The sequence below is a fragment of the Trichomycterus rosablanca genome, chromosome 2, assembly GCF_030014385.1.
Source record: "Trichomycterus rosablanca isolate fTriRos1 chromosome 2, fTriRos1.hap1, whole genome shotgun sequence".
Classification (NCBI taxonomy): Eukaryota; Metazoa; Chordata; class Actinopteri; order Siluriformes; family Trichomycteridae; genus Trichomycterus; species Trichomycterus rosablanca.
In genome coordinates this window covers 49068683-49094825 of record NC_085989.1, presented here as the reverse complement: position 1 = coordinate 49094825, position 26143 = coordinate 49068683, and the positions used below count along the sequence as shown (strand labels likewise).

At 37.5% G+C, this 26143-nt stretch overlaps 2 protein-coding genes across 4 annotated transcripts in view; both read left to right on the top strand.

The window, feature by feature from the left end:
* The window catches only part of LOC134334653 (NACHT, LRR and PYD domains-containing protein 12-like), a 28277-nt gene extending 23280 nt beyond the window's left edge, over positions 1-4997 (top strand). For both annotated transcript variants that reach the window (XM_063017069.1, XM_063017077.1), the window contains 3 exons: positions 2245-2418; positions 2878-3051; positions 4037-4997. In XM_063017069.1, the coding sequence (XP_062873139.1) occupies positions 2245-2418; positions 2878-3051; positions 4037-4148 (460 nt within the window). In that variant the 3' untranslated portion in view covers positions 4149-4997. The remainder of the gene's footprint in view (positions 1-2244; positions 2419-2877; positions 3052-4036) is intronic.
* A 7028-nt stretch (positions 4998-12025) lies between these two features.
* Positions 12026-26143, top strand: part of LOC134334671 (NACHT, LRR and PYD domains-containing protein 3-like) — a 29050-nt gene continuing 14932 nt past the window's right edge. For both annotated transcript variants that reach the window (XM_063017096.1, XM_063017099.1), the window contains exons 1-7: positions 12026-12087; positions 12584-12700; positions 14794-14847; positions 15809-17596; positions 19791-19964; positions 23563-23736; positions 25021-25194. In XM_063017096.1, the coding sequence (XP_062873166.1) occupies positions 12035-12087; positions 12584-12700; positions 14794-14847; positions 15809-17596; positions 19791-19964; positions 23563-23736; positions 25021-25194 (2534 nt within the window). In that variant the 5' untranslated portion in view covers positions 12026-12034. The remainder of the gene's footprint in view (positions 12088-12583; positions 12701-14793; positions 14848-15808; positions 17597-19790; positions 19965-23562; positions 23737-25020; positions 25195-26143) is intronic.

The following is a 26143-nucleotide window of genomic DNA, read 5'->3' as shown; positions in this document are numbered from 1 at the left end:
TATGATACAATATATTCTGTATACAGAATAATCTCCACACTGTTTACTGGTTCTGACACCAGAGTCTTTATCTACAATGATTTTATTTATGAACTTATTGATTCAGACCTGCAGGAAGATGTTTTAAGTAGGAGAGTGAATGTGACAATGTAATTAATTATAATCATCATAATATAGCAACATTACATTTACACTTTATTAAATTATGTTTTTCTATTATATAGATTGAATGTAACACTAATAACACAAACACATACATACACACACACACACACCATAATAAACACTAACTGTGTGGCAGTAATATTAGCATCAAAGTTCTGAACTTGATCCTACCTGCTGTTACAGGAGCTGAATAATCAAACCCTAACTGCACATCAGCAGTGTTATTAATAATATCATGTCTTACCTGGAATTATTGTTCTGCTGTGTCTCTAATGAAGCTTCCAATGAGAGATGATAAATCCAGTCTGTCCTGTGAGCATCTAAATACAATAAAATGTTGTACAACACGTTTACATACAATATAAAGTACAAATTCACAATATAAATAAAGTAAAGCGCAGGTGGTGATTGCACATACAAAGAGAAAAACATCTCGCATTATTTACACAGATCTAGTATAATAATAATAAATGTTCTAAAATATTATAAAACAGTTAATAAGAAACAGTTTGCTATTAGAGCAGATTAATATGATTATATTGTTATTTAACAATAAAGTATGAAATGTAAAGTATCAGTACAACATGGTTTATAACTGGACGACAGAATCTGTATTACTAATGTAAAAAAAATAATTGCCCTCTACTCCTTCCCACTAATCTACAAATCTGATAACTGGTTTTGCCACTTTTGGCAGTAACAACTTTAATCAAAGTTTGTGACGATTTAATAAGACTTACATCACTGTGAAGGACTTTTTCTTTCTCTTTGCAGACTTATTTTAATTCGGCTACATCGGTTTTTAAGCATGAACTGCTTATTTAAGGTCTTTTTACAGAATCCCATATTCAGCTATCTACATTTACACCCTCACAGCATCCAGAAACCTTCTTTGGTCTTTTTCTTCTCCTTCTTTTACCTGGCGGCTTCATCTTCAGCACACTTCTCCTGCTACAACTTTCATTCTTTTAGTCAGTGCCACCACCTCCAAGCCATCCAACATACCAGCCGGTGTCACTACTGTCATGTAAACTTTGCCTTTCACTCTGGCAGATACCCTCCTATCACTAATCACTCCTGACACACTACGCCACGTGTCAAACTCAAAGCCCGCCGGCCAAATCTGGCCGCCACGTCATTTTATGTAGTTATGCGTAAAAAATGATATATAAAAGTTAATTCTTCTGCAGACCAATACAGAATCATCATCTGTTAGTAGTAGACATTTATATTCTCAGTTGTTTGTAAATGTTTAGCGAGTGTGTTACAGTGATTCAGTTACAAAGTCACCATAATTCCATAATTTAATACAGTTGTTACCGTTACTATAGCAATTAGTATTTTCACACAAAATGCTAACTCGTAAGCGCTATTTTACATTTGATTGAATTTCATATAGTACTAGATGTAACACTTAACTACAGCTATGTGCCTGTACTGTATTAAGTTTTCTGTTGTTTGTATTTTATAGTTTTACTCAATTTTGATGCTGCACACAGTGTATCACACAGTTGGGAAGCAAATTAAACCGGCCTAAGTGTATTTTGGAGGGAGTTCTGTCTGTCTGTTACCTGAGAAAGGGGAAAAACACTTAGCGAGGGCAGAACAATCGTCTTAAAATACACTGTAAAATTGTACATAAACTGCATCTCCCACAATGCATGCCGATTTTGTGACCTACAAAGTGACGCATCCTGCCACTAGATGATTACAAATGATATACATTATAAACATACAGTATAAATTTGACATTTTGACACCAAACAGAAAAATTAGCCTCCAAAAAAACAACACATTGTACAATACTTAAAAGCCAGACTGCAATCACTGCAGAGGGCCACCATGATGCAGATGTGGCCCTCTGTGAAAATGAGTTTCACACTCCTGCACTACGCCATTCACACCACCCTCCACACTGTCTTCTGCTCCTTACTCTCACTACAAATCACATGTCCTCTGTGAACATCATATTCCATGGATCAGGACCAGGATGAAGCACTTACCATGAATAAATGAATGAATAAATAAACTGTGCACTGAACTGAGTGAGTGAAGAGTTTATCATTGTTCTCTCTGCAGGTTGGGTGATTGTGGTGTATCAGATGAAGGTTGTGCTGCTCTGGTTTCAGCTCTGAGATCAAACCCCTCACACCTGAGAGAGCTAAATCTGTCTAATAATAAACCAGGAGATTCAGGAGTGAAGCTTCTCTCTGCTGTACTGGAGAATCCTCACTGTAAACTGGAGATACTGAGGTAAGATCATCTTTCTGAGGTTCACACATGATCTGCTCCTCAGTAAGAAATGAGACGAGTCCTGAGTTATGTAAAGTGTGTATCGGAAATTAAACTGTTAGTTAAATGTAAAAGCATATGTGTGTTTGTCTCTCTCTGTGTGTGTGTGTGTGTGTGTGAGTGTGTTCTTATAATCTCTGTTGTTAAAAATCCTGACAGCCTGTGGGAAGAAGCTGTTCTTAAGGTGGTTGGTGTGCACCATGATGCTCATGTAGCATTTACAGGAAATGAATGAATGGATTAGTTTGTTGTGTTAACTAAATTTTGCTCTGCGTTGTGGTGGATCAGGACCAGGATGAAGCACTTACTGTTAATGAGTGAATGACTAAATGAATTACTGAATAAACAAATAAAGGGATGAATGAGTGAACTGTGTGAGCTGAACTGAGAGTGAAGAGTTCATCATTGTTCTCTCTGCAGGTTGGATGATTGTGTTGTATCAGATGAAGGTTGTGCTGCTCTGGCTTCAGCTCGGAGATCAAACCCCTCACACCTGAGAGATCTGAGTTCATCTCAGAATAAACCAGGAGATTCAGGAGTGAAGCTTCTTTCTGCTGTACTGGAGAATCCTCACTGTAAACTGGAGATACAGGGGTAAGATCGTCTCTCTGAGATTCAAACACATGTCCTTTCTTGTTCCAGCATTACTGTGCTCCTAAACACTTTTAAAGGATGAATGGAAAGATTGGTTGGGGACCAGGGCTTGCTGTCCAAAAACAAATCAGTGTCTGACCATACAGACGCTCTTTTTATTAAATGTGCACAAGTTCTCACAGAAACACTCCAAAATTAATATAGGACTGGGGGCGGTTGTAGCCACAAAGGGAGAGTTGAAGGGTCATTTTCATATTTGCAGTGCAGGCCACATCTTAAAAATAGTGAATGAAGACTGACACTGTAGAGAGAATTTTAGGTTGGAGGTTCAGGGTGGCTTCTGACATGTGCTGGGCAGCCACCCCGACTCCTTATTTAATAATTAATTTGTTTATTTAGTTATTTTTGTTTGATTTATTTCTTAATTTAAAATAAACGAAACATGAAAGTTTAAGAGCTTTGGAAGAAAACGGTGAGGTCTTAAATGCTCAGATTTGTCACGATTGAGAGAATGAAATAATGAGTATATACACTGATCAGCCTTGGCATTAAACCCACAAACAAAATATTATGTCTAAACATTTCCGCTAACACACGGACTCCACAAGACCTCTGAAGGTAGTGGTACCAGGCCATTACCAGCAGGTCTTTCAACTTTATTGCTGTATTTAGCAAGATGGGATGTCCTACAGTGCACCCTGATGCATTTCTTCTTCATGTAAACAGTGTATGTGGCAAGTAAGTTTAAATAGTTTTTTTTAAATCCCAACAACAACGCTGTACCTGCTACACTTCTACCAGAACAACAACCAGTACCATGTCTTCAACCATGTTAGTATCATTGCAGTGCTGAGAATGATTCACCACCCATTATCATTTGGTCCTATGGGGGTCCCTTTCTGTTGATACATTGGGAAACAGTCAGTAATTGTATACCCACAACTGTAAAAACTTTCTTTATTATTATTTGTTTTATTTCTTCCAGACTGCCATCAGGATCTGAACCTCGTAACAAAAAAAAAAAAAAAAGGTTGCCGACTGCAATGGAGGCCAAATGTTCAACAAAATTCTCATCAAACACAGGAGATGATGAATAAAACAGGGCTGCACTCTGAAAATAGGCAAATCTCTGTTACAGTAAGTATAGAGAAAATATTTGCTACCACATAAGGGGCGCCATCAAGGGGAGCCACAGCCACCCCTGCACAAGTACTGCCCCTCCAGTTGCCACATCTTGGAAAATTGACTCACATATGCATATGCTGCATGATTTGCTTCTATTTTATATATTCCATCAGCTACTGTTCATTTGAATCAAGTATGTAAACATTCACAACAATGTGTAAAATGTACATATTTACTTTGTACTCTTTATAAACTGTATATAAGCTGTATTTACTTTTTTAAGGAATGGAGTAACTAGCTTATTAAAAAAAATCAATGAATCAACTAACATGTAAATACAGATACATAACACAATAAAACAGGATTGTTGTTGTATAGTAAAAGCCATTAGGGTTTGTACAGTTAAATGTTAAATGTTAATTAACTGTAAAATAAGAACAGGAGTATGCAGTAACTATATCATTAACACATCATGATATAGTTATTAACTAGTCTATATACTCTACAAAATTTTGTTTTGGTTTTGGTGTGCTACCACAATGTTTTTAGTGCTCCTATCTAACCTGCTATGTTAATTTCATCATTATAAGTGTCTGTTTTAGACATAATTATGTTTAGTAGTTGTAAGTGTATGTGATTAACACATAACTAGAACTTCTAGAATGTTCTAGAAGGGCTAGATTAGACAAGTGCATCAATAGAAAGTATAAATGGTGTCTAAGTGAGGATACGTTCAACCCATTTTTAATTTCTCTCTTTAGTTTGTACCATTGTAACATCTTTACACTTTTTTTTTTAACTTTATTAAACTTTAAATCTTGTATGAAGTGTCCTTTATTTCTGTTTTTTTCGTAAGTAGGAAATATGACCAATTTTATCTCCTCCAGTAAGTTATAGGTTTTACCACATACAGTATTCTAGAAAGTAAATACTACATAAAAATCAAACTTTGTCATTACCTGTATAACACTAGTTTGATAAAACACATCATACAAATTGGTACAGGTAAAGTCAAAAGTATATTTACACTTTTAAGGTAGATCTACACCAGGGGTTACCAACATCACCTGGTCATCCCGCAGGGACCATGTGAGTCGCCCGCAGGGCATGTTCTAAATTAGCACTAGTGACTATAGAGCTCCTTCTTTAAATTATATTTGCGTTGCTGATCTTTTTGAATCAATAACACTTGCCCTGATGTAGATTTGAAAATGACAAAAACTTAATATAACATTTCAGGAACAAACATGTTGTATCTTTCTGCAACTGCCTCTGGAGGACTGACTTCTCCAAGTAAGGCCTCTCCCCCCTTTGGTGTACTAGCAGGCATTGCTGAATATCTGCGTCTCACCTTATCAGTGTGTCTTCTTACCAGCTTTTAATTTCCCAAGGAGATGCTGTAGGACACTGGACCCGTTCTTTTCTCCACAGTTCCCCGAATCCATATGGGTCCTGGTGCGAAGTTGCAAGTATACACTGGACCTCCTGTTTGTACCTTTTTCTCCCTGGCTTTGTGGTCATGGTACAGTTTCTGATTCAGCTCTGATATGACATCCAAAATCTAATAATAGCTCTGCAGGGGATTTTCCAGTCATGGACTGAGGTGTAATTTTGTAGTTAAAGAGGCTAAAGAGTGCTCTAGCTTTTTTGGTCTCAATGCTACTCCCTGTGCTCTCAACTTCTTGAATGTTTGAACTGCCCGTTCCGCTAGACCATTAGATGATGTGTGGTACGGTGCCGTAGTTACATGCATAATAACATTTCTCTACGTGAAATCTCCAACTTCAGCACTGGTGAAACCTGGTCCATTATCTGAGACCACCATCTCTGGAATACCGTGTTGACTAAAGCTGTGTCTTTAGTGGGTAGGCCTCCAACCATTTTGAATGTGCATCTATAATTATGAGGAACATCTTACCCATCCATTGTCCTGCGTAGTCATGTGCAGTCTCCTCCATGGAGTTTCCCCTGTGGTGAAATAACCACTCTGGCGCCCCACACAACCGCTCTGAATACTCAGTTCTTCTTGACGTTTAATATAGGGACTAAAAGCATATTTATTTACTTTTCTTGGCCAACCATTTAGAACGTACTCACGGACTCTGGAAAGCACTGTGTCCTTGTCAGTCCACTTTCTCACTTGTTCTGCTGTCACCAGAGGTGCATCACTGTCATCTAACAAAAGTACTCTCTCTCAATCCTCTTCTGGTGGTTTTGTTTCTCTTTCAGGCACATGAAGTCTGCTCAGTGCATCTGCATTACAATGCTCTCTGCCAGCTTTAAAGACAACCGAGTACTTATAAGCTCTCAAGTTCACTGGCCAGCGCTGAATGTGAGGTGAGGCCATCTGTGGCACTGCTTTCATTTCATTGAAAAGTGAAATGAGTGGCTTATGATCTGTCACAATGGTCAATCTTCCATACAAATAATTATGGAACTTTTTCACTCCAAAGAGAACATCGAGGCTTTCTTTGTCTAGCTGAGAATAATTTTTCTCTGCTTTACTTGAGGTTCTGGAAACAAACCCAATCGGCTTTTCTATTTTGTCTGACGTCCTGTGTGACAACAGCATCAACACATCAGCACCAATGCCACAAGGAGAAGCATCACATGCCAAAACCAGCTCTTTCTTGGGGTCATAGTGTACCAATATGGAGCATGACTGCATCAACAATTTAGACTCATCAAACACTTTCTGTTGCTCTGGCCCCTATGTCCATCTCCCTTCATTCTTTAATAACAGATGAAGAGGTGCTAGCAGTGTAACTCAGATAATTTAGGAAGGAAACTTACACACATGCACTTACTTTAGGGCTCAAGGTAAGGTAAGTATCTATAGGTTCATAGGCTCCCTCTACTGGACAGCTAGAAAAATTGCTGCTAGGATTACTACAGCTAACTTTACATTATGGGCATAACTATGTAAGTAACACAAACTTTTCTATTAATAATGTATTAAAATAAAATAAAAAGATTATCACCAAGATAAAGCAACTGCAGAGATGAATGTCCATGAATAAGTAAAAAAAAGTGTACAGTAATGTTAAAATATAAGCATAAAAAACTAAACTCAGCTTATTCACCGGTTTCATGTTCAAATTTTAATTCATATTAAAATAAGTTAATTGTTATTTAAAACGTGATGATTCAATACAAACAGAAATAGAAATAGAATACACAGAAATAGAATTGTAATTAAAAATCACTATCTAGGCAGTCACTGAGATTTTATCTCACGCTTTATTTGTTTATTTTTAATATTTTAATCTTAAATTAGTTACTTGCCTGTCAAACAGAAACAAACAGAGCAACATTCTATAAAACCTTAATGCCTTAAACGGTGCAGCAATTACATTAACTTTTTGCTTAAATGTTTTTCCCGTTCCACCTTAAATAGTGCAGCAGGTTATATTCAGACACCTGTAACTGCTACACCTTTTAAGGTGGAATGGGAAAATTAGAACATGAAATCGTTCTTCTAATAACAATAACATCATAAGTATTCCTATAATTGGTGCAAATGAGGTTGAGGATGTTCAGCAAACAGTCTGAGAAGATTAAGAAAACTGGGCAGAATAACGTTTAGGGAACATTTCACTGTAACCTTCCCACAACCAAACTTGGAAGGACGACATGGTGGCTAAGTGGGTAGCACTGTGGCCTCACAGCAAGGAGGTCCTGGGTTTGATCCCCAGGTAGAGCTCCTTTCTGTGTGGAGTTTGCATGTTCTCCCCGTATCCCTGTGCGGGTTTCCTCTGGGTGCTCCGGTTTCCTCCCACAGTCCACAGACGTGCAAGTGAGGTGATTTGGAGATACTAAATTGTTCATGACTGTGTTTGATATAATCCTGTGAACTGATTAATCTTGTGTAACCAAAGTGTAAAACATGATGTTAAAACCCTAATAAAGAAACAAACCTAAATGGATCGTTTGGGGAACGTTCTCACAACGTAATTCTGTTAGCTGGGGAGGTTCGGGCACAAAGCCAGATCTGAAAGTGAAAGTGAACTTCAGCCCTCACTACATTGTACGAGCCTCAACACTATTTTGTTCTGCGTCCTTATAAAACTTGAAGCTTTTGGATCACACACACAAACAGTGAGATTAAAGTTATGATTAAAGGTGAGAGCTGTTTCACATCTAAACATTTAGGGAAGTATTGCGTTTTTTTTATCGGAAAGATCACTTTACTTCAGTTAACAAAGTTGTTTATTACGAATTGTAGGAAAGTCAAGTCAAGGGTACAACAGCTCGGCTGAGGACTCTAATATCCTATATTAACCTAATATCAGGCGCATGCAAAAGAACCACGATTGTCTCTCTCTACACATTCTTATATATCTATGCTGGGGTGTGCTCACATTCTTACACATTCTTTGTTCTCAAACTGATTTCATCAAGTCTTAATCAACTAAGGCATAGTCCAGTCTCTTTTTACTGCAGTCAACATACATGTCAGCTGACCCGTACACACTGTTTTTCTACTTATCCGCTCCATTCTTTACACAATGACTTTGCTTAACCCTTTTTACAGAACATTCATCATATAAATAGACTTTACAGTATTATAATCAAGATTCACATTGTCTATTTAATAATCTTACATTGTCCATTTAATAATCTTACAATCTTACACTTTATAACTTCTCATCAACTGAACGTTTAAAGTTGTTTGGTATTTTATTACATTTGGAGAAATTTTAGCACAGATTTTAGTTATTTACCAAGTTATTATAAAGTTAACGGTACTGAAAAAAGGAATGTGCTTTTATTATAGACATTACGGTGCGTGAGCGCTCAGAGAAAAAGCCTTTGTGAGCACTTTACTGACATTCACTCTTTATACAATATAAATACTGTTTAATCATAAATACAAAAATAAATGTAGCATAAGGTGCAGGTGTACGATTTGATTATATTTATGTTCTAAGTTTGATTTGTTCTTTTGAGATTATAAATGGTGTTTTATTTATAATTAATGCTGCCACTAAGTGAAATGTTACCATTGTGTTTTATTTTCACTGCATATTGAAACTCAGATCCAAACGTGTTTATAATATTATTGATATTATAAATTATACAGATCGATTTTGAAAAGAAAAACTTTACTTTTTATAATGGAAATTACCACAATTAAATACATTTATTATTGTTAGCCAAGGTTAATAGTTTTTCCTTAATACTTTAAATCTCCATGAACATGTCAGAGAGGAAGCCAGATATCACATCAATATATGTGCATATGCTACCACATAGGAGTACTTTTTGAGGTTAGGTTTTAAAGAGAATATCCCATCATGCCTCAAGCCTCTTTCATCATCATATTATTTTTTTTGGTTTGTTGTAGCTCTTTCTCTTTAATGCAAAATGAAACCTTGATGTGTTAAAATGTGTTTATGTTATAGTAATAAATACATGATACATGATATGTAGGGCAGTTGTAGCCTAGTGGTTATGGTACTGGACTATTAATCAAAGAGTTACTGGTTCGAGGCCCACCACTGCTATTGGGCCCTTGAGCAAGGCTCTTAACCCTCAATTGCTTAAACAATATAATGTCACTACTGTAAAATGTAAATGATACAGCCTACAAGCTCTCTCGTGTTAACATTAACAGTATTAACAGTCTTGTATTAACATTGTCTTTATCTTATATTAACATTAATTGGAGTATCTGAACATTTTGAATTGACAGTAAAGCAAAAATTAAAAAAGAGCGAGGTCACACAGAGTGTGTGCTTCAGAGACCTGCCTGCAGTCCAGATCTGTCCTCTGTTAAAAATGTATGGTGCGGCATAAAAAGGAGAATCAGACGACGTTGACTACTGACTATTTAGCAGCTAAAGTCTCATATCAAGCAAGAATGGAGAAAATTACCAACAGTTAGTGTCCTCAGTTCCTAAACACTATAAAAAGTCTCATCAATAGTAAAGCTGATGGAACAGATTCCAGAAGATTTACAAATCACAGATATTTCTTTTTATTGCATTTTATAAAATGCCCCAACTCATAAAAAATTAAAGCACACAACAAATAAACAGTTAAAGAAAGAAATTGTAGGTTTTTTTTTAAACACAATTGAATTGAAATCCTCTGATAACCTTTTGAAGAGACAGTGCTGTAATAAGTATTTGCCCCTTTTCCAGTTTCTTCTATTTTTGCATATTTGTCACACTTGCAGGTTCAGATCATCAAACTACTTTTATTGCTTTTATTTATTCAAGGAAAAATGCTGTTCAGATGTACCTGGCCCTGTGTGAAAAAGTAAATGCCCCCTTAGCTACTAAATCACCCATAAATTATAATTATATTTTATTATATTATAATTTGATTGAACATTGGGTTCAGTTTAACTAGCCACACCAAGGCATGATCACTGCCAGACCTGTTTAATCTAAATGTTACTTAAACGTAGAACCTGGCTTGCAATGTAAAGCAGTTTACAAGATCTTGAAAGCAGCACATGATGCATCTAGAGAGAGATTTAAATACAGAGGCAAAACAAAGTCATTAAATATACCAGTCTGGAATGGGTTACAAAGCCATTGCTAAGCTCTAAGACTCCAGAAAACCACAGTAAGAGCCATTTCCCACACATTTTCCAAAACTTGGAACAGTGGTGAACCTTCCCATGGGTGGCCGGCTTACCACAAATTTACCAAGAATGCATCAAAAACACATTCAGGAGGTCACAAAAAGCACACAACTGCAGGCCTCATTGCCTTAATTAACGTTAATGTACACGATTCCACACGTTAATGTACATGATTCTGCAGGGCGGCGACACGGTTGCTAAATGGGTAGCACTGTCGCTTCACAGCAAGAAGGTCCTGGGTTCGATCCCCAGGTGGGGCGGTCCTGGTCCTGGTCCTTTCTGTGTGGAGTTTGCATGTTCTCTCTATGTCTGCATGGGTTTACTCCGGGTGCAAGTAAGGTAAATTGGAGACACTAAATTGTCCATAACTGTGTTTGATATAACCTTGTGAACTGAAGAACCTTGTGTGAAGATAAACTACCATTTCCTGTCATGAATGTAACCAAAGTGTAAAACATGACATTAAAATCCTAATAAACAAACAAACATTCTGCAGGACCTGGGTGACATTATAGATGGAAACATGAATTCTATTCGCTATCAGAAACTCTTAAAGGAGAATGTCCACCAGTCGATTTGTGACCTAAAGCTCAAGTGCATTGGGATTATACAGCAGAACAGTGGTCCAGAGCACACAAGCAAATCCACCTCTAAATGGCTCGAAAGAAACAAGATAAAGGTTTAGGAGTGACCGAAACAAAATCCTGACTTGAACCCAATTGAGATGCTGCAACAAGAACCTCAGCGAACATTTCATGCTGGAAAACCAGCTGTAGGCCAGCTGTAGCCTAGTGGTTAAGGTACTAGACCAGTCACTGGTCACTGGTTCAAGCCCTTCCACTGCCAGGTTGCTGCTGTTGGGCCCTTGAGCAAGGCCCTTAACCCTCAATTGCTCAAACTATATACTGTAACTGTAATGTAAGTCGCTTTGGATAAAGGCGTCTGCTAAATGCTGAAAATGTAAATGTAAAACCCTGCAAACAATTCTGCAACTGATTTGAACTGATGGACTGATTCTATCACAAAGGTTGGCACAAACTGTTAAGCCATAACCCCTCTCTGTTAGCAAAGACTGAGCCGTTGGTGGATAACCATTCAAAATACCCTCACCTGTTTGTTAAGATTTTTAGAGATGGTCTTGTACTCTTCTAAACTTTTGAATGTTCTTCTTACGTACAGGGTTTAGAGGGATCAGATCTACACTACCCAGCTGTGTGTCCTTGAATAACAACCTTTTTATTCCTATTTTACTAACATTTAAAGATGGAGACCCCTCATCAGGACTCACAAAACGAGTCCCCACCATTCAAAAAGCCGTGAGTTGCAGAGCTTCATAATCAGTACAAATTCTAAACTGTTATTCTCTATATTTTTAGATCCACTTTGTATGAAAGACAGGATTTATTACAATCTCTCTTTATATGATTATAAAAAAATTTATGAATACAATAAACATTTCATGTTTAGGTTAGAACTGTAGATCTCTCTCATAATGTGTCTGAAAACAGAACTGGGTGGGTGAGGAGGAGTTACTGTTCATCAGACTTAATTTGTACCACTCTGCTGTAACACAGCTCTGTTGCTTCTCTCTTAATTTAAATCAAACCTTTAGCTGTTCAGGATTCTTTTAAATGACATTTTATCCAGCAGCAATAACTGAACAATGACTTATTTCATGGTTATCAGGTAGTCATTGACATCCCAGTCACAAATGATAATTATTTTTCAAAAACATATTAGTAAAGACTAATCAGTAATACTAGTTAAATAATTATAAACATGTCATTAATTTGTGTTTGTGTTGTTGTTTAGTCGAATCCAGGAGAAAAGATCAGACTCACCAGTACCGAGCTGTGTCTCCATGAAGAGTGATGAGTCTATGCTTCAGCCAATAAGTTTTGGAAATGGAGATCATTCATTTGTACACAGGTAACAGCTCCCCACAGTAGCAGTTAGTTTATTCATTTCAGTGCAGGAAGCAGCTTTTGTTTTATACAGCCAAGTGTTTTACAGGTAATGTACAAACTAATGCTGCAAAAAGTGTCAATAAACAAAATAACAATAATGAGTTCTAATAATAATGTATTTTTATTACTTGTTTTTATTACTATTATTACTAGGGCTGTCACATATTTAAAATTTTAATTAAGATTAATCGCGATTAAAGGACCAAATTAATCACAATTAATCGCTAACTAATAACTAAGCATAATTTGAACAGTTATGCACATTTTTATTGCAAGAACATGTTTACCAATAAAAAACATTCATAAAATTATGATACAATTATTAAATCTAAATTAATTTTAGAAAGCCAGCCAATGCCTATATAGAGTTATTAACAGCTACCCATCTTATTGTTATTTAAAATGACTGTTCACATTAACTGGTAAAAGTGAGGATCTTTATATGAGGATGTTTATAACCCTGCCACTGAAAACAGGCATTCACTAATATGAACCATTTCTAGATGCAACACCAGTGGCGTAACTAGGAGCTCATGGGCCCAAGTGCAAAAAAATGTTGGGCCCCTTCGACAAATTGAATATGCTGATAGCTGATCAGAATGTATTAAAAGTACTCACTCAGAAGTTACACTTCAAGTCCAAATTCCTGCCTCTGGTCATTTTAATGCATTTTAATGGTCATTTTAGTTATTTTAATTTTACTTAACGAAAATATTGTAATATAATAATAACGACCTGGCGAGTGAAGCCAGTGGTGGGGACAGTGAGGTGAGTGGTTGAGTTAATGTTGTGGAGGACCCCCCCCATTCTGCCATGGGCCCCAGTGCACCTGCCCCACCCCTGCCGCCCTGTATGTGTACAGTTCATGTGCTTTACATCCAAATTCCTCTGAAATAAAGTTAGACTGAGTCTGAGCTCATTTTGCCTGTAACGCATATTCGTGCGTGCAAATGCCTGATGAGACAAATCCGTGCTCTGACCAAAGATGATATTAAAGCATCAATTAATAACTGTAATTTTTTCTAGTGATGATTTCTCACGCTTTTTGAAAATTATTATTTAAAATACCCGATATTTCACAATATGTAGCATCAGCAGCTCGAGTCATTTGTAACTCACAATGCAAACTGGAGAAAGACCCGTGTTAATGCTACAGTATAAACACAATATTGCCGTGTTAAAGCAGCGCAAATTACCACAGAGACACATATTTACATGGCACAAACACAGCCCAATAAAAATAGTTTGATTAAAAATTTTAATCTTGATTAATTTTTTTAATCGCGATTAAAATTTTAATGCGTTAATCGCATTAATTAACTGATTGACAGCCCTAATTATTACAAATTTTATTTTTAACATTATTTCTTTACATTTTTTTCATCAAAAGCTTTATCCTGGACTCACAGTGCATCCAGTTCAACTGGAAACATTGACCATTAGGCAAAAATACCCTGGACAGTGTGCTAATTCATCACAGGGCTTTGGTTGCTCCTAAGAAATAAACAGTCATGTCTGGTTTAACTCCAGGCCAGCCAATAGCACTGCTGGAATTTGAACACAGAGAGCCACAGACTAACACGTGTGGAGTCGACTGCTGCTACTGTTTATCAGTCAGTGGTGAAGTCTCATAGACCAGGGGTTTTCAACCTTTTTGGCTCCAGCACTCGCCCCATGGACACGCACTCACGCACCACCCGAAGGACAGGTACGCCCCACAGTTTGAAAACCCCTGTCATAGACAGCCATACCATATACAAGGAGTCAAGCCATGCTTTCCCACCAGAGGGCAAACCTCATTTCCTCTCCCTACCTCAGAGCTTGAGTTTAATTAAATTAAGAACGCTTCAAACTTTCATACATTCTTGAGCCCCCTTGAAAAAAAAGTTTCTTCAACTCATTTATCTGGAATCAATATAGTGATTGAACAACTAAGAGAACCAACCTAAACAACCAGCTCATTCTAAACATTATTCTGCCTTTTCATGATGTTTTCAGTATTTTATCCACCACCTGTACTTTTTTAATCGATACATGATTTTGGTTTGTTCACAGTGTTCAGATGAATTCTGGAGATGAAATAGAAAAGAAAGTCCTCACAGATACAGAGTAAGTACAAAACCAACATGATCATGAACATGTTATTGTACATGTCATGTTTATGCTAAAGTTAAAGCACCACTGACCACTGATCAACCTTTTTTATTATTGAAAGTGAAAAGAAGTTAACACAGTGAACTTCAACTAACTATTTTAAAAACAGTTCTGCTAATTAAATTATTACATTAATTTTCATTTCATTTGAATTTTGATGGTGTTTAGGACAGAGACAGGGAGTGTCATTCCGAAAGCTGGAATTTAGTAGATTCAGAAAGTATTCAGACCCCTTGACTTTTTACATGTTATTGCATTGTGAATTTAATTTTGAATGGATATAATTGCTGTTACTAGCATCATTCTACAATCATTTACCCAAATTATAGTGATAACATGCTTTTAGAGGTTTTTTTCGCATTTTAATTATAAATCAAAAATGGAAACTTTTATTCACAAATGTATTCAGACCCCTCCCTGTGGCACTGTAAAATGTGATCAAATGCCTTCTGTTTGTTTTAAGTATCCTTGAAGTGGGTCTAGAACGAATGAAGTCCAACCGTTGCAGTTTGAATTGGCTGGACATAGTTTGGGAAGAAAAGGAAAGGAAATGGTTGCTGGTGGTTGTTGAGTGTTAGCACAAGGTTTTGGATATTTGGATTAGGGTGAGATAATTTTATGTTCTGGATTTGTTACCAGCTAACAATTCCTTATTTCTTGACTTTCCAAACAAGTCCTAAGTCTGAGATCATTGAAATGGCACAAATCACAATTTCTCTTTTTATTTGTTTTGAACTGAAGAAAAATGACTGCACATTAATAGAGATTGTTTCAAGTCAAAAATCACTTACACTTTGATTAACCAGGGTCCTTTAACATTTTCAAACAACTGTGTTGTAGAGAAAAATTGTTTCATCTTGTTTTAAAATCCATTGTAGTTTTACAAACATTTAAGGTATTTTTTTCTTTGAAACAGGTCTGATTCTCCATCTGCTGGAACTATACTCCAGAAAAACTTCAAACTGCATTTGTCACAGAAGTTTCAGTGTTTGAATGACGTGATATCAAACCAGGAAAACCCAACATTACTGAATGAGATCTACACAGAACTCTACATCACAGAGGGAGACACTGGAGACATCAATAATGAACATGAGGTGAGACAGATCGAGGCAGCATCCAGGAAATCAACAACAGAGGAAACACCAATCAAATGTATCGACATCTTTAAACCTTTATCTGAAGAAGATAAACCCATCAGAACTGTACTGACAAAGGCAGTCGCTGGTATTGGAAAAACTGTCTCTGTGCAGAAGTTCATTCTGGACTGGGCTGAAGGAATGACAAACCAGGATCTTCACTTTATTTGTCCACTTCCTTTCAGAGAGCTGAATTTAATGAAGGACCAAAAACTGAGTCTGATGGATCTTCTCAGCTTCAGTTTTAAGGAGATGAAAGAAACTGAAATGTCCAGCTTGCAGAAAGTTCTGTTTATTTTTGATGGTTTGGATGAGTGTCGTTTCTCTCTAGATTTTCTGAACACAGACAGATTGTGTGATGTAACTGAATCAGCATCAGTGAATGTGCTACTGATGAACCTGATTAAAGGGAATCTGCTTCCATCTGCTGTCATCTGGATAACCTCCCGACCAGGAGCTGCTGATCAGATCCCCTCTGAGTGTGAAGAACGAGTGACGGAGGTACGAGGGTTTAATAACCCACAGAAGGAGGAGTACTTCATGAAGAGAATCAGTGATCAGAGCCTGGCTAACAGAGTCATCACCCACCTGAAGTCATTACGAAGCCTCTACATCATGTGTCACATACCAGTTTTCTGCTGGATTTCAGCTACTGTTCTTGAGAGATTGTTGGATGAAACTGAAGGTGGTGAGATCCCCAAAACTCTGACTCAAATGTACACCCACTTCCTCGTCATTCAGACCAACATCATAAGAGAAAAATACTCAAAGAACCAAGAAACAGATGAAGAAATTATTCATAAACTGGGAAAACTGGCTTTGAATCAGCTGATGAAAGGAAACCTGATCTTCTATGAAGAAGACCTAAAAGAATGTGGAATTGATGTGAGAGAAGCAGCAGTGTACTCAGGTGTGTGTACACGGATCTTCAGAGAGGAGTTTGGACTGAACCAGAATAAAGTGTACTGCTTTGTTCATCTGAGCATTCAGGAGCATCTCGCAGCTCTATATGTGCACCTGATGTTCATGAAAGAACAGAAAAATGTTTTTAAAAATTGGAAGCGTTCTATTAGTGGAGTCCAGTTAGAAAGAAAACTTTCAGACATGCACAAGACTGCAGTAGATGAAGCATTAAAGAGTAAAAATGGACATCTGGATCTTTTCCTTCGTTTTCTTCTGGGTCTCTCACTGGAGTCCAATCAGACTTTGTTACATTCATCAGTGACACAGACAGGAAGTAGCTCCCACAATAAAAAGAAAACAGTTCAGTACATAAAGAAGAAGATCAGTAAGGACACAACTACAGAGAAATCCATCAATCTGTTCCACTGTCTGAATGAACTGGGAGATCATTTACTAGTGGAGGAGGTTCAGCACTACCTGAAATCTGAAAATTTAGGAGAAAGTAAACTCTCTACATCACAGTGGTCAGCTCTAGTGTTTGTGTTACTGACATCAGAGCAGGAACAAGATGAGTTTGTCCTGAGCAAATATTGCACAAACAGAAACTCAAATCAGGTTCTTCTGAAGCTTCTTCCTGTAATTGCGGCCTCCAGAAAAGCTGAGTAAGTAAACGCTTATAATCTATTTTACACTGTTACAATATTAAAAATGTAGAAACCTTAAAATACAAACACAGATGTATCATACATAACTCTTAAATAAACATACAAGATACAATATCTTTATATGTGTGCTGTATTTACACTTGCTGAGCATATTATTAGGTACACTTACAGTTGTGGGTATGCAATTGGTTGTAGCTCATCTGTTGCTCTGTCCACTTTGTCACCCTCCTGTAACCAATTTTCAGTGCTGTGAAAAATAAATTTCCCTCTTTCCAATGCCATATATGTAGTGTTGCATATTTGTCACATATTATATAAAAACCCAGTCTACTTTATTGTCAATACTGCAATATGTACAGGACATACAGAGGATTGAAATTATGTTACTCTCAGACCCATGATGCAACAATTAACATTAAATAAACACTAAACATAAAATATATGAATAATATAAGAATTAAATAAACACACTAAAACAAAATATATTTACACTGAGTTGTAAAGTATGAAAAATATAGGTCCCGATATTAACAACCAAGACAGTTAAGTGACATAATACAGATTAATGTCTGTGGGTATGACCAGTGCAATTATAAACAGAAGTGCAAACTGAATGAGCTTTTAGACAAGTTAAAGTGATAAGTGCGTAAACAGTTTCTGGGGATGTTAATGTTCAGTATTGACAGATTAAAGTGATGAGTGTGTAGCGTAAAAGTTATATAATTATATAATTATATAATTAATAGCTAATATAACGGAGCACCACCGGCAGTTTTAAGGATAAATGCCAGGAAACCTCATTCATAACATATCAGTCCCTTTCTGTTGGAGTAAGTACATAAAGCCGATTACTTTTCTCACCAAAGTAATTAAAACCACTGCGCTCAGTTCAAATCATTGTAATATTTATTAAACTAACAAAAACATAATGAATACAATGACAGTTAATAAGTAAATTGCATAACTAAGTGGAAATGATAAAAGTAGAAATCTGTAGTAGAACTATTACGTAAAATTAGCGTATGATTGTTGGAAACCAGAGATTTAGAGGCTGATTAAAGCGGTTGCAATTAATTAATAGTAAGAATGAAGAAAAATTTTAGCAAAATCAACAATTCACTACGTTCACCTGAAAAAAGTGTACCTGACTGCTGAAGGGAAACTGCAAGGAAGGATCTGTAGCCGCATCTCCTCAACATCAGTCGGTTCCTCTGTTTAGGCCCTGATCCATGGAGAAATGGCTTTGTCTGCCAGCAGAACTTCTCCCAGGCGCTGCGACACAGCAACCGATGGTTCAAACGTGTTCAAATCGGACTGAAGCGCTTCCCTTTTTTTGTCTCCAGAGATGTCCAGACGCGGATCACTGGTTATTCTCTACCCGCGGCCGAATAAGAAGTTCAGACGCGAACAATTTACGTTGAACCCAAACTTGCGAAACACGAACACTGAACTACTGAATCAAATGAGTCGGCACGTTTGGCCTAACTCTTTAACTCTTCTGAGTTAGCTGCATTGTAGAGCACCATTTTACTGCTTTCTGCTCTGTCTTTTTGTTAACTTTTTGCCTGGCAAGTGATGCTGTGTTGTTGGTCCAGGAGAGGTCCTCTGTGATGTGCACACCCAGAAACTTTACTCAAGTAAAGCACACCCAAAAACCTTTACTTAAGTCATAACCTAACAGTGTTAAAAAAAAAAACACAGATGGATTGAACTTGCCATTTACCAGCTTCGGGACCTCAGTCATCAGTTGACTTTACTGGACAGTTCTTCATGTTTCCATAATGATTTCTTTGCAGATAAGCTTCACACTGACCTCAGTCCAGTGCATTATGGTGTTGGTGAGATGAGTCCTGAGATATGAAAAAGTGTTCAAAGAGCTACAGTTCAGAGATTAAACAGTTGTGTGTGTGTGTGTGTGTGTGTGTGTGTGTGTGTGTGTGTGTGCTATTAGCTTCTTCTCACAGGCTGTTCGGATTCTTAAGGTGGTTGTTGTGCACCATGATGCTGATGTAACATTTGCAGAAAATAAATAAATGAATTAGTGTTTTAAATTAAACTTTCTGTTGACGTGGATCAAGTCCAGGATGAAGCACTTACTATGAATTCATGAATGAATAAATAAATGAATGAATGAATGAAGTGTGTGAGCTGAACTGAGAGAGTGAAGAGTTTATCATTGTTCTCTCTGCAGGTTGGGTGATTGTGGTGTATCAGATAAAGGTTGCGCTGCTCTGGTTTCAGCTCTGAGATCAAACCCCTCACACCTGAGAGATCTGAGTTTGTCTCAGAATAAACTAGGAGATTCAGGTGTGAAGCTTCTCTCTGTTGTACTGGAGAATCCTCACTGTAAACTGGAGATACTGAGGTAAGATCATCTCTCTGAGATTCACACATAATCTGCTCCTCAGTAAGAAATATTCTCTAATAGTAAGACCACAGTCAGATCTTACCTGCTATTACAGGAGCTGAATAATCAAACCCTAACTGCACATCAGCAGTGTTATTAATAATACATTTTGTCACCTTCCTGTAGCAAATTTTCAGTGCTGTGAAAAAGTATTTGCCCCTTCCCAATGTCATATATGTATTTTTGCAAATTTGTCACACTAATATGTTTCAAGTCATAAAATGTATTTTATTATTAGACAAAGACCCGAGAAAACAAAACAAAAATTTTATAATTTCATTTTTTGAAGAAAAAATGCTGTTAGACATTGCTATCCCTGTATGATAAAGTATTTGCATTTAGCTGTTAAATCAACCAGTTAAACAAGTTCAGTGGCTAATTGGGTTGAATTTCACTAACCACACCCAAGTATAATCATTGCCAGACCTGTTGGATCTAAACATCACTTGGTAATGTGAAGCAGTTTAGAGTCTCGAAAAGCAGCAAACGACACCTCGTTCTAAAGAGATTTAAATACAGATGTAAGTCATTGAAATCTACCAGTATTGAAAGTGTTATAAAGCCATTACTGAGGCTCTGGGACTCCAGTGAACCACAATGCAAGCCATTATACAGAAATATGTTTTTTCTCCCCAGGTTTTCTCTCACTTTAGTCATATCCAATCACCAGCTCACATTTCATTTCCTTTACTGCTGCAGACCTTCACTCCTGATTGAGGAGGGTCACATGTTACGCAAGAGAGGACAGTTGTATAGCAGCTAGCATGATCTCTAAAACAAAAAAAACCCAGCATCCAAAAAGTTCTGAGTGTTGTGTCAGCCACTGCCACCATCTTGTCTCTGCAGAGTTTTAAAACTGAAGCTCCTCCTCTTCCACTGATGTCAGTCCTCATGATTGGTCTTCCAGGAAGTACTTAGTCCACCAATGGCAAAACTGCATTGGCAAACTGGAGCACAGGGAAATGAGAAAAAACAACAGCACACAAAAGCACATATGTTCCATAGCATGTAACACACAAAGATCACACACCCTCTCCGACACGTGTGCAGTAGCTAACCGCTTCTTTTTCACCTGCATGAGATGGATTTATATGGATATCCATATCATGCACTGAGAGTCTGTGATGATGACTTTGATCATGCCAGTAAGTAGTCCTGGTTAAGTGAGTTAAGGCAGCCTAGTGCCATAAATAGTCTAGTGTGATTTTACCCAGCTTGTAAATATTGTATAGCAATGTTTGTATATAGCCTTAAGTAATTTGGAGCACATGTGAATAGTAAATAAACACATCTGGTGGAACATCAGTCCCTTTGCAGTGGTTTTCCTCACTGCTCTCCTTGACTATTATGACCACGCAGTTAACAACATCACAGAGTCACACATTGATCTCCATTATACTTGAATTTGTGCCAGCACCATTGGCCAGCCAGCAGAGGTTGTAATTGCAACAGTTACTAGGAATCCTTTATTCTCATGAATGAGCCAATAATTTTTAACATCCTGGGCAAAGTGCAGAGGTTGTGGTGCATTTCATTAAAGTGTGTGTGTGTGTGTGTGTGTTCTATTAGCCTCTGTTGTTAAGAACAGCTTCTTCCCACAGGCTGTCTGTATTCTTAAAATGATTGGTATGCACCATGATGTTCTTGCAAGCCCGGAGCAAGATGGGCCGGCTCATGTCAGTCTCGAGTTTGGGCCGGTTGGATGGAAAAAATAATTTGGCATTTATCTGTCACTTATCTAATCTTCTTCTTACATTCATTCATCTGACAGTGCAGCCCCTACCTACATCGCAGTAGATCAGATAGTTCTACCATCTGAAGGAACCCCCCCCCCCCCCCCCCAAATGTTTCAGTTGGTTTGGCCCACGAGTCGTCTTTTCTTGAGCGCCGGTAAAAGTAAACTTAGAACAAAATAGCGCAAACCAACAGTCAGCGGTGATTTTCGCAAATCATCAGTCGGTGGTTTTTTTAGAACCCAATACACAGCATTAATCACAAATATCCAGTTTCAAGCTGAAAATAATAAAGATAATTTGAAGTGTAATATACTAAATAGCCTAACTCATTAATGGAATGTTTTTGTTCCGACGCTGCTGTACTGATGATCCATGACTACTGAAGGGACAGGTAGTCTAACAGAGTTATTTAAACTAACATAGTTATTTGTAATGTAAAATATAACGTAGAGAATATACATGATATATGTTACATTGTTCAGACATTCAGAAAGATGTCAGCATGATAGCCTAATTTAACAAATGGAGACAAATAGCCTAAATCACTATAAATTTTACACCATCATAATATAGGCTAAAAAAAAAAAAAAAAAAACTTCAAGCATGTTATGTTATTCAGCAAAATAAGCTAACCCTTAATGAATTTTTTTAGACTCAGAGCAGCAGATAAGCCAGTCTGATCCTGCTGGTGAACCGAGTAGGCATGGAGAGGCCAGCACTACAGAGACAGGTAGAGAGGATAAAAATGAACTAAAAAAACTATTTTATGTGACAAGTTGCACACAGAACAGATGTGATGGATAGATTCTAAATGATACCCAGTACCCAGATATTCAGAATGCTGAAAATGCATTAAAATCAGCCCAAATGAAATAGGTAAACAGGAAATCTTGGAGGCCTTCATGTTAATGTACACAGAGAAGGAAATTCTCATGTCTATAGACAATCACACTGTTATTAATAAAGTTGCAGAAACCAGTGCACTGTTTAGAAGGTTTTTGATGCTGCAGGTAGCCTACTAAATATGTGTGTAGTGAAGCTACTTAAGAGTTTAGTGTAAACCTAACAATAGAGCACCTCTCTGTGGGGAAGACATGCAATTTTAATTTCAAATTATTTTTATTTCAACTTATTGCTCTTGTACAAATGTAAATACGTTTTCATCTTTATAACATTTTTTACCTTTTAAATCTTTATCTGATTTAAATTAAACATGTTTAAGTGAAGAAGAAGAAGAAGCTTTATTGTCATTATACTTGCATACAACGTAATTTAGTTAGACACTCTCCGAAAGATAAAAAGAAGCAGCAAAGTATTTACATAAGCATATGGATATTTAAAAAGAGACTGACAAACATAAAACAAGAAAAAAAACGAAAAAACTACAAAGGAAGGGAGAGCATCGAGCTGCTGCGTCTGCACGCGCCGCCAAGTGAAGTGTTTTCTGTTAACTTACCAACATATACCTGAACTTATACCCAATAAAAAGGCATTGTAAGAGCTAGCAGCTGTTTTATTTATTCAAATTCCTCCTCCATGGAAAAAGTGGGCCGGGTTTGGGAATGAAACTCCCGGGCTGAAAAAGGGGCCCACTCCGGCCCTGTGTTCTTGTAACATTTGCAGAAAATAAATGAATTAATTAGTTCTGTGTTTTAAATTAAACTCTGTGTTGACGTGGTTCAAGTCCAACATGAAGCACTTACTATGAATTTATGATTGAATGATTAAATAAAAAAAATTTATTAATTAATTGGTTAATGAGTAAATAAATGAAGTGTGTGAGCTGAACTGTTAGAGTGTTATCATTGTTCTCTCTGCAGGTTGGGTGATTGTGATGTATCAGATAAAGGTTGTGCTGCTCTGGCTTCAGCACTGAGATCAAACCCCTCACACCTGAGAGATCTGGATCTGTCTCAGAATAAACTAGGAGATTCAGGAGTGACGTTTCTCTCTGCTGTACTGGAGAATCCTCACTGTAAACTGGAGAAACTGGGGTAAGATCATCTCTCTGGGATTCACTCATGATCTGCTTCTTAGTAAGAAATATTCTCTAATAGTGAGACCACAGTCTAAGTTGCATGAATAAACAGCTTTTACATCTGATACGACATGTGGGAAGGTGGCAGGGACAGTAAGGTCTTCCATCTCTATCAGTGTTGTCCTCTTTCTTGCTTCTTGAGAAGTCTGGCAGCTTCTCTTAATTTTTGTCAAATATAGTTATGTTTACTCAGATCTGATCCCATTCATCTGAATAAATGTTCACCCAGTGAGTTTCCTCTGTGTGCTCCGGTTTCCTCGCACAGTCCAAAGACATGCAAGTGAGATGAACTGAAGGAACAAATTTGTCCATGACTGTGTTTGACATTAAACTTGTGAATTGATTAATCTAGTGTAAGCAGTGAGTACTGTTTGTCATGAATGTAACCAAAGTGTAAAACATGACATTAAAATCCAAATAAACAAACAAAATGTATCTCTGTGTTGATCAAGTCCATTAGGGTCACGCCCACTCATGGGTCACTACAAACATGGCCGCCATGATTCAACTTATTCAGTCACGATGCAGTCCTGTCAGCTGGTTACAGCACTGGGATCCTGCACTGGGGCGGGTAATGTCCCCAGCTACACAAAGGAACACTTCCAAGAGTGGTAATGGCGTAGGACCACATTTAGCAGTGTTGTGCAGGGATATTTCTCTAGAAAACTCTCTCAAGAAATATCTAGACTGACTGGATCAGATCTGATGGAAAGTGTGGAGTGTGCTGTGGGGAATGTGTATGCCAACGACCACTTAACTGTCACATATCTGGGAAAAAAAGCATATGGTTCATATTGTTTTTAATGCAAAGGGAACCTTTGCGAGCATCCTAGGGGAGCTTAGGCACCATCTTGAACTGAAGCTAAAGCTGTTGATGCTTCTAGCAGTAAGTTGCAATTGCTGGGCAGACAGGAGCTATTGAGTGCCTTTTGGAATCAAAGGAGGAGGGAACTAAAGATTTCACACAATGGTGTCAGAATGGCGCTCTCCATCAGCCCTAGTGAATCTGCAGCTTCTCCGCCAGCCTTCAATACCTTCTTCCTGACAGCATGCCAGACCTGGCAATGAAGAGCAATAAGTCCACAAATCACGGAAGGGTCACGCATGTTTTTAGAATCAAGTCCAAGATGAATCACGTACTATGAATTTATTAATGAATGATTAAATAAATAAATGAATGAATGAACGGTCTGTGAGCTGAACCGAGAGAGTGAAATGTGTATCATTGTTCTCTCTGCAGGCTGGTTGATTGTGGTGTAATAGATGAAGGTTGTGCTGCTCTGGCTTCAGCTCTGAGATCAAACCCCTCACACCTGAGAGATCTGGATCTGTCTAATAATGAACTAGAAGATTCAGGAGTGAAGCTTCTCTCTGCTGGACTGGAGAATTATCACTGTAAACTGGAGAAACTGAGGTAAGATCATCTCTCTAAGATTCACACATTTGATCTGCTTCTCAGTAAGAAATCATCTCTAATAGTGAGACCACAGTCACACACACACACACACACACACACATACACAAACGACAACAAAACACAACTCAAATTCTCCCCCACACTCCCATGAAGAAATGCTCTTATTCTCTTTCGAAAATGAGAGGTGCTTGTGTACCAAAACTGAAATACATTAACAAAGGAGGAGAACTGAGCTTCTGACTTGTACAGCTCAGCAATCCCCCTTTACTTTTCTTTTGATTTCTGCTCAGAGATTTTCTTTTCTTTTCTCTGTGCTTTTCTTTTCTGTTCTTTTTCTTTCTTTTTGCTTTTGTTTTCTGTTATTTCCCTTTCTTTTCTTTTACTTTCTTTTCACTTTCTTTCTTTTGTTTTGTTTTGTTTTGTTTTTTACATATACCCACCTTAACGTTTGCACTGAATCAACGGTGCGACGCTGGCCTCTGTTTGAGACCGGGTTTAAATGCAGTGCTGCACAGCTGAGCCTGGTTGGCGCTGATTGTCACTTGGGATTCTGGGGATTGGAGTTCTGACGCTCCGATCCACCAGCTCTTCCCCTGCGCCGCCCAGGCCCACTGCTGGTGGCTGACTGCATTGGCGGGACTCTTACATACACACCTTAAATAACACTAACTGTGTGGCAGCAATGTTAGAATGTTGGCAACAAAGCTCTGAATTTGTTCCTACCTGCTATTACAGGAGCTGAATAAGGAGCCAAACCCTAACTGCACATCAGCAGTGTTATTAATAAGTGTTATTGTAATGTCTTACCTGGAATTATTGTTCTGCTGTGTCTCTAATGAAGCTTCTCATGTGGGATGATAAATCCAGTCTGTCCTGTGAGAATACAATTACATTCTTGTAAAACAACACATCTACATACAATATAAAGCACAAATTTGCAGGAAAT